This window comes from Perca fluviatilis, chromosome 6 (genome assembly GCF_010015445.1).
Source record: "Perca fluviatilis chromosome 6, GENO_Pfluv_1.0, whole genome shotgun sequence".
In the NCBI taxonomy this organism is placed as follows: Eukaryota; Metazoa; Chordata; class Actinopteri; order Perciformes; family Percidae; genus Perca; species Perca fluviatilis.
This window is the reverse complement of record NC_053117.1, coordinates 14,919,044-14,928,372: the sequence shown is the minus strand read 5'-3', so window position 1 is coordinate 14,928,372 and position 9,329 is coordinate 14,919,044. Positions and strand designations below refer to the sequence as shown.

Genomic DNA, 9,329 nt, shown 5'->3' with positions numbered 1-9,329 from the left:
AAACTCGGAATCTTCCCTTTTGTTCCAAAACGTGTGCGGTATCTACGAGCAGTGGTGAAATCATAGGGTAATACCAGAGTGATAGAGGAAGACATATATATTATATCTCTATGGCTCTGGGTAATACTAATAATATACAGTCTATGGGTAAAATGTAAATGAGTAACGTTAGTACGAAGATGTATTAAAGACACCTGAGGGGAAAATAATTTAAAATTACAAGAATAAAGTCGTAATATTAGGAGAATAAATTCGTAATTGTACGAGAATAAAGTCATTATATTACGAAAATAGTCGTAATTTAAATGCTAAACAAAATAATTTAGGCTTTATTAAATATACGTTACCAGAAACCTAAAACGAGTACGATAGCAGGCAGCCTCCTGTCAACCAGTTTATTTGACCAACGTTAAGCTGCTGTGCCCATCTGTAAATACTAAGGTTGTGCCACACAGTCAACAGGTAGGCTAATATATTTTTTATCAACGTTAAAACTGTAATACGTGCTTGCTGACCAAACAAAGGTAAATCAAAGGTATGTTGCAGATTTGCTGCGCGTTATTTAACACTATTTGCAAAAGATGTATGTATGCAAAGCTAACTTAATGAACAACTTGATTCCTCTCATGTGACCGTACATGTGGCTAAATAATAGGCTATTTTCCCAAAGTCATCCAAACCATGATTCTGTGTATGTGAGTATGACACAATTTGGATTGCCCGTAGATTTAACCAGTGATCCTTGCATCTGTCCATTGCGTTGTAGTTCCTGATGCAGAAAAGCTATCACCTCATCCAAATCAGTATTGTTTTCCTCTGAAGAGACCCAATTCACTAATGTCTCTTCAAAGTCCGGATGCTTATGATCATATGGTGATTCTGTACTAAAATCACGAATATTTCCATATTGCTAAATCCGATTACAAAGTAGGCCTATACCTAATTCCTGAAGCATATATAACACCTTTTCCCCCGACTTTTCTCTCGTAAATTTGCGACTTTAATTTGTAATGTGCACATAAATATAGCCTACAGCTTACAGTTCATAAAATAAATAACCAATTTAAATCATCTGGCAATGTTATAGCAATTTATAGTGTTCCTCGGAACACTATACTTTACATAGTTAAAGAAAGTCTGAAGTTCACCAATTTTTGCTGGGAAGAAACTGAAGAAATCTGGCCTTGTGACTATATGATGTTTGCCCAAAAGCTACAGCAATTTTATCACGTTATCAACTTCCTTGTTGTTCACTCTACATTCAAAAATAAGACCATTCACTCTGTTATAGGGACCCTTATGAGTCTCCCAAATTAATAAAGAAACTTGGGTCCAAAAGTTACATGAATGAGTATTCCAAGCAAACCAGATATTTAGCATATATATATGTTCAGCAGACTGCTTCACCCTCAGTGCAAGATTGAGCGCTACCGCAGGTCCTTCATTCCAGCAGCAGTCAGACTCTTTAAATGCAACATCATAATGTAGCACTGCTAGCTGTTTCTGCAATATGAGCCATCACTGGACAATAGTCTGCACTATGCACATTTATCTATTTATTACTTTATTTCACTTCCAACTGTGCAATATGTCATCTCTATTCATCTGTATGTCTGTGTATATATACTGTCCGTTTATATAAGGGTGTTTATTGTGTAGCCTAAGTATGTTTGTATTAGTACTATAATTATTATAACTAATTATATTTTTTCCAATTTCTTATATACTTTCTGCATATTTTTCTACTATGTCTATTTAATGGGTATTTGTGTTATTCTGATGTGTGTAATTTTTTTTCTTTTGAGCTGCTGTAGCACAGGAATTTCCCAAGTGTGGGATTAATAAAGTCTATTTTATCTTATCTTATCTTATTTGAAGGTGTAGTATCTGGACTTCTAACGGACTTTTTATAAACTTTGTCTTAAGTTTTTGGTAACAAAGAAACTCATATGAACTATCTATATGCATGATGATCTGGATGAACCTTACCCTACCTTTCCGAGGACACCTCTCTGGAAACATCTGGAAAGTGTTATCAATGGGGCCCCCAAGATGTTGAAAAGAAGGCCAGTTGGCTTGTAGCCATTGGTCAATTATTGATCCCACCCTAAGTTATGAAGAATAGATATATCATGTGTTAACAGCAGAACCTCAGAGTGACTTTTGAGAATCTGGGAAACTGGTCGCTCTCCGGGCTCTTCAGAGCTTGTAAATTGATGCTGATTTCTTCGATGTAAATAAATCTTTATAATCAAGAAACACTGTCGGCGGATTCCTCTCCACACAACATTACAGCATCACTACCAAATACACTACAAAGGGCCTCTAGAAGCTCGAACCCTGGCCCTTAACAGTTTTGGTATGTGTAAACACAAGAAAGATAGACATGGTTTGTGATTTTTTTTAAATAAAATAAAAGCTGTACATTAAACATTATTTAAATACTATTTTTTTATTCTAATATTACGACTTTATTCTCGTAATGTTAACATGTGACTTTTTTCGTAATATTACGACTTTATTCTCGTAATTTTAGATTATCTTTTTTCGCCATTGTAATAAAAAAAAAAAACAATACCAAAAATAAGGCCATACATCCTGTAATAGGGACCAAGACCTTATGAGTCTCCTAAATTAATAAAGAAACTTGGGTCCAAAAGTTACATGAATGAGTACAAGCATAAAATAAATGAGACAAGGACTCAACCTCCTTTTTACAGAAGGAGCATACAGAGGAAACATCAGGTCTAAATTTACAAATAAATTAATTGCATGGATACTATTTGTGTAACATTTTTATATGAGTTTCTTTGAACTTATTGGGTGGGAAAAAAATTGTTGAATTCAGTTCAAATATTCTTGTTAATGCCAGGAAACATTACAGGAAATAGGACTTCCTCAGGTGGCCCTTATAGTCTGTAGAGTAGAGTAGCCTATATTTACTAAAGTACTGTAATACATTTACTTGCACTTTACCACGGTATACCTCTACTGCAGTACATTTATCTGGCAGCTTTAGTTACTTACAAATTAAGATTTTTACACACAAACCTCCACCCCGGCGGGGTGCTCCGGTACTCCAGGACTCAAACCTGCAGCATGAACGGACCCTTCTTTAGTTCATCAACTGGCTGAAGGGTTTTCAAACTCTGACTCACACGAACCAGAACTTCAAAAATATTAACAATTACTATCATATCGATGAATTGAAGCCACTTTGCTCATCTATAGCAATGTATACTATTTAATTGATCATGTTAAAAATCTTAATCTACAATGTAACTACTACTAATGTAGTGCAGTAAAACGTGCCATATTTATCTACTGGATGAGTGGATCAGTCGCCTGTAGGTAAAGTGATGAAGCAGCAGAATATTTATGGAACATTGAAAAGAAACCGGATCATTATGGAGCCACAAGCAAGATATAATGACCCAGTGTTCCCAGTGTAATGTATCAGTTACACACACTGCATTTATTTAACTTTTATTGGCATTTTATGAAATGACACAATTTTGAAAATAAGAAATAATATCCATTTCCATTTAAACTGTGAGCTAACAAAACTCTCAAAACAATCTCCGAGTAGAGACAATTTCTTCTTCATCTTTATGTTCACAACTCTGTGTAAACTTCCCTCATTATTAAATTAAAAAGTGCAGTGAAAATCTGGTCTCCTTAGTTATGATTAGTTAGGACAGCTTCCTAACTGCAGTTCCAGAGCAAAGTTTTCCAGATGGAAATTGTAGTCCAAACACTCGGGAGAACTACAGTCTGTCGGCACGAGCTCCACCAGCGCCTCTGAGTCCAGAGGAAAACGATACCTTCAAGGCAAAACATACCAGGTCAGAATCACATCAAACTGGGAGAGGAAGAAGAAGAAGGGCAGGTGAGAGAGTGGTAGAAAGACACTGACTTGAAGCCGTGGCTGAGCGTGACCTCTGACCCGCTGGCTCCCATCACCAGGTACTGCTTGTTTTTCTGGATATCAACACCACTGCAGGTGACCTTTTTTAACAGCTCCACCTCTGTACCGGAACTCACCGCTTCAAACTCTACAAGAGACGAGACGACGAGAGGAGACATGACATAATGTGAAGGATTTTCAGGTAACAGTATGACATGATGTGACCTTTTCATTTCTGGCCAATCAGTGTGAGGCATGAGAAACTGATATTTTAATGTTTAACCTCCTGATGTGGATGAACGCATGGTGCGTCCATGGAACAGTTTTTTCAATGTCTCTATTAATATTGGCAGAATCTCCGCTTTTTGTGTCCTTTGTATTGCGAGATCATACATCACTCAAACGGCGAATTAGGAGAAAGGGAAGAGAGCATGTGACGCTCATCATCTGCCTCTCTGTGTATAATCGGTGGACTCGCGTCACACCAAAACAGTTTGTCCACATGAGTAATGGTTTGTTTTCACAAGATATTTAAAGAATTTCAAAAAATGAACTTCAACTTTTTAGCTTTAGCCACATTATCTCTTTACGCATAGCTGTAGAACTAATTTGGGCCGCACTAGACATAAGCGGAGTTTGTTCTGAACATTTTCATGTGAAACAAATTGGGGTTAGCAGTTATATGCAAATACCCTTAAACAGTGAATTTAAGATGAAAAAAAAAATTGCACTCAGACCTCAGTTAAGTTTGGTTCCAGTCTGAAAACATCACACTGACAGGATGATTATATGTTATGTTATTCCACCTTTATCTGTGTTCTTCAGGACTTCAACTACGGTGGCTGTGTAGGTCATAAAGTCTCCTTCTGCGGCTGCAGACTTCACCGTCACTTTATAGGCTGCAGGGAGACAAACAGGACAATGAAAAATATCTTGTGACGTGTTGTTATTTTGTGTGTGTAAGATAAGATAACATATAGGCCTACTTTGTCCCCAAGGGGAAATTTAGCTTGGGCAGTAGAGCTACACAAAGCTGCAATCAACTTAAAACAATAAGTAGCCACAAGTCAGAACAGTGGTACACCAAGACACAGTAATACTTTACCTACAACGAAAGATATGTAAAATAATGCACATGCCCTATTAAAAAAAAAAATACATAGGCATTATGAAATGAGAAAAGGAATTCATAAAACCCATAAAACCATTAAACCTAATGGCTGAAACAAAATGCAACAGTAGCTAGGTTTCCATCCACTTGTCAATTGAATTTTCTGAATTTCGCTAAAAACATTCATGCGAATAAAGCCGGTGAAAGTGTGTTTCGGCTTTGAAGCGAATAAAAACCTGTGTGTGATGAAGTCACATGCTGTTTTGAGGTCAAATTGGTATATTGAAGAGATTTGAGACATTTTAAGGTGTTTCCATTCATTTTCACAATGAATTGCACAACATACAAGCAAACATTTGCGAACAAAGTTTGCTAGCCAAAATGGATAGCAAATTTACCTACCTACAGATGATAAATATTGCACAAGTTGTAGTAGTGCTTATGTGCCAGCTGATAGGCTATATATGAGTTCCTAAATGACAAATATATGACAGAAATGCAATTGCAAAATGCATATTTTGAAACAAATCTCTGATACTTTTCTCTTTCTGTAAGGTGTCACTTTGTTTCTTGACATATAAAATGTCCTGTATGAAGCCTCCATCCAGTAAATGATAATAAATATTCACTTTATGTATTCATTCCTCATTCTCACCATATTTGATGTGCGGCTTGCAGGTCTCGTTGATCCGTTTCTCTGTTGTCAGCGTCACATCGATGTTTCCTCTGTAGGCAGCGCATGCAGCTAAACAACCACATATAATGTAGAGTTAACTAAAAACATATTCAACAATGGCATATACAACCTACAAAGTACACAAAAACAATGCTTGATGAAAAACTTGTAACAAACAACAACAAAAAAAACAGTAAAATATAATTTGACATCAGTGATTTGAGTGACAGATGATCTCAGCCAATCAAAAGGCAGACGTTACCTGTCATACACTGACACTGTTCATCCACACACAGGCGCTGCAGCTTCTGCTGCTGGTAAGAGAAATGTGTGGTGCATTCACTGCCTGCAGGAGAAAAGATGTATCAGTTTAAAAAACTGTAAAGGAACAATCCAACATTTAAATTATATCCTTCTTCAGAGTAAAATGTTTAAGATGGATATCATTTAATGTAATAATAATAATAAGACAGACTTGGAGTTATTGCTCTTTTGTTGGAGCTAGGCTAACAGTTTTACCCTGCTTATGGACTTTGTGCTAAGCTAGACTAAACTCATTCTGGAGCTGTCATGACAAAAATGAAAACACTCAAATGTAAAGATAATAAGTCAAAATAGAGATAGATTACTATCTCATACTTTTGATTCAGTACGTCTCTTTTTTTGATTTAGTCTCTCAGAAATCTGTCTTTGAAAATCAAAAACCTGATTAACAACGTCTTAATCTTGTTTTAGAAACTTACAGTTTTGACTAAGTCAGAATCTTGATTTGGCAATTTATAATCTCATAATTATTAAAATGTTTGACTTACTGGGTCATAATCTGTTTTATACAGTCTATGGTCATAATTACTGTATGACATGATAAGTCAAAAACAGTAAAATGTTTGACTAAGTAGCTCATTATTATCACTTGGAAAGTCACAGTTATTTACTTACAATTGTAATTTTTACTTAATATCTAATCATTTTCACACAAAAAAACCAATCAAATCTGGACACAGACTTGATAAAGACTACATATATCAGGATGCACATCAGGTCCTGACGCTCACCTTTGTCCTGAGGCTCAGAGACGCTAAACAGGGATTCACTGGCTCCGCCCACCCTGAACCCAGTCTTGATGCGAAAACCAACGCAAAGGAAATTCTCAGAGGGAACCTAGCAACCATCATAACACAAAGAGCGACAAATGAAACCAAACATCACGGTAATAAAGGAAAACAAATATAGATTTTTAGATTAGAAGAATCTGAATTTTTGGTTGGAGGTATTCTATTGCAGTGGCTTAGAATATGGTGGTTTTTGTGCTTTTGTTTAGGTTTGTTGTTCTTCCTGGTGATTCTGTTACTCACAGAGTCTATCTGAATGATCACAGTGTTTCCTTGGAGTTCATAATGGGAGATGAGATGCTCCTCTGTGTCCATGAACTGCAAAACAACAGATTAGTTAGCCTAAACCTGAAAAAGACTTCAATAAATAAAACATGAATAAAATACATAAAGTGTAAAGGACCACCAAAACTCATTGTGATCCGATCAGTGAAACCATTTGGCGAAGTGGACTGGGACGTATGTATTTGACCACATGTCTTTTGTAGTGTACAGTAAATGCCAATGCGTCCCCGACATGGAAAATGGGAAATATGTCATCAATGCTGGTTATTTTGGGGACAGCATGCCAACACTCAATAGCGTGCCCATTTTACAACGATTTGGACAAAGTGTTGTGGGACCGTGCATCAGTTTGCCAGATAGAAGAAGATGTGTTAAATTCAGCTTCAGTCGGATGCGGGCCGGGCTCGGACAGAAAAATGCAGCCCGATCCGCACTCTAGTTCGGATCCCCGAAACGCATTTTAAAACCAAGTGTAAACAGAATTTTTTTCACTTAGTCTGTTTCTGATTTTATGAACAGAACTACTTTTACACCTTAGACAGGAAACTCTTTTACACACACAGAATTTTGATTGAATTTTCCCTCTGGTCTGTCCTAATACTGACAGACATCGTGAGAAGTGCTCTGATTCTCAGGTCAAACCTAAACAGAGCTGAACTAAGAGAAGTTCACCTGTTTTAGGTCATCCAGGTAACCATCCACGCCTGTTGGCAGCTGGATCTTCATCACCGTCAGACTGGACTCTGTGAACGCCTCGTTAGGAGGAGGTTTATACCTGTAACACACACACATCATTTAAACTCAATCACACTGATGGTCAGATTATTATTGTCAGTTTTTGTAATCTTTTAAAGACTGATCTGACATAAGAAGAAATTTGGAGAGAATTATTTTGATGTTAATTAACCACAAAATAATGCTATAATTTTCCTTAATGTATAAGAAATGAAAGTGCTAAATGTATTGTAGAGGGTGAAACAAGACGTGCATAAATCTCTCTATCTGTGTATGTAATCTTCTGCTGCAGTCTTTTGTTACTGTGTTACTGTGTTAGTGAAACGTCACAGTGATGTCAGGACTTTGAGGTAAAAGTGAGACTGACATATAGAAGTTTCACATTTCATAAAAAAAGTGCAGATCTGATACGGTGTCAAGTTAAAATGACAAATGTCTTTATATTTACAGTGACATAATGCCTTCCATGTAAATGTGTAAAGTTAAAGTGTGAAGTTTGGTTAAGACGTTAAGTAATGAGTTTTAGTTTTCTCACTTTGCACAGGCGACCAAGTGAGGAGCACGCAAACTGGGATCTGACAAGGAGAAGAAGAAAATGACTCTGGTAACGGACAGACGGACAGCTGGACAGACATGTAGGCAGACTGATACAAGATAGCTTATCCCAATTTAAGAACTTACTCAACAGTTATGGTATGAATATGTTTTGTTATCTTTAGCAGGTTGCACTATTAAGGAACACTGTGTAAGCAAGTGTAAGGACGATAAAGTTGATTTGAATACTTACTGTCGGAGGTGCCAGGGCCCGCCACCTCTATAGTGATGTCAAAGTTACAATTCTTTGCGGGCGAGGTGGTCTCGTAGTAAACTGTCTTCAACTGGGAACAAAGCGTGGGTAAGTTAAAGGGCATCCTGGGACATTTACAACGAGTAACATGTCCAGTAATCCACTAGGACACTGTATTAAACCACGCCTACCTTCACATGAGACGCGCCCCTCCCATAACCTGTGGTCACGGTGATGTCATCGTCCTCTGTCACCTGGGAGGAAAAAAAACCCCCAGGAAGACAGAAACAGTTTAGAAGGTTATTAACAACAGCAAAGCAGCACCGGACCTGGCTGCTAATTCTGTCTCACTGTCCTGCACCTGTCTCCCTCTCTTGAGTCTGTCTCACTGTCCTGAGTCTCTTTCACTGTCCTGCACCCATCTCACTGTCCTGAGTCTGTCTCACTGTCCTGCACCAGTCCTGTCTCCCTCTCTTGAGTCTGTCTCACTGTCCTGAGTCTCTTTCACTGTCCTGCACCCGTCTCACTGTCCTGAGTCTGTCCCACTGTCCTGCACCTGTATCCATCTCCTGATTCTTGTTTCACTGTCCTGCACCTGTCTCAATGTCCTGAGTCTGTCTCACAGTCCTGCACCTGTCTCCCTCTCCTGAGTCTCTTTCACTGTCCTGCACCTGTCTCACTGTCCTGAGTCTGCCTCACGGTCCTGCACCTGTCTC

General features: G+C 37.8%; 1 protein-coding gene across 1 annotated transcript in view; it reads right to left on the bottom strand.

Annotated features, from left to right (window-relative positions):
* Nucleotides 1-3,435: 3,435 nt before the first annotated feature.
* The window catches only part of c5 (complement component 5), a 33,366-nt gene continuing 27,472 nt past the window's right edge, over nt 3,436-9,329 (bottom strand). The window contains 11 exon segments of the mRNA XM_039802201.1: nt 3,436-3,824; nt 3,917-4,055; nt 4,714-4,806; nt 5,674-5,763; nt 5,957-6,040; nt 6,750-6,855; nt 7,050-7,124; nt 7,764-7,866; nt 8,362-8,401; nt 8,614-8,704; nt 8,805-8,867. Of these exon segments, the coding sequence (XP_039658135.1) occupies nt 3,689-3,824; nt 3,917-4,055; nt 4,714-4,806; nt 5,674-5,763; nt 5,957-6,040; nt 6,750-6,855; nt 7,050-7,124; nt 7,764-7,866; nt 8,362-8,401; nt 8,614-8,704; nt 8,805-8,867 (1,020 nt within the window). The 3' untranslated portion in view covers nt 3,436-3,688.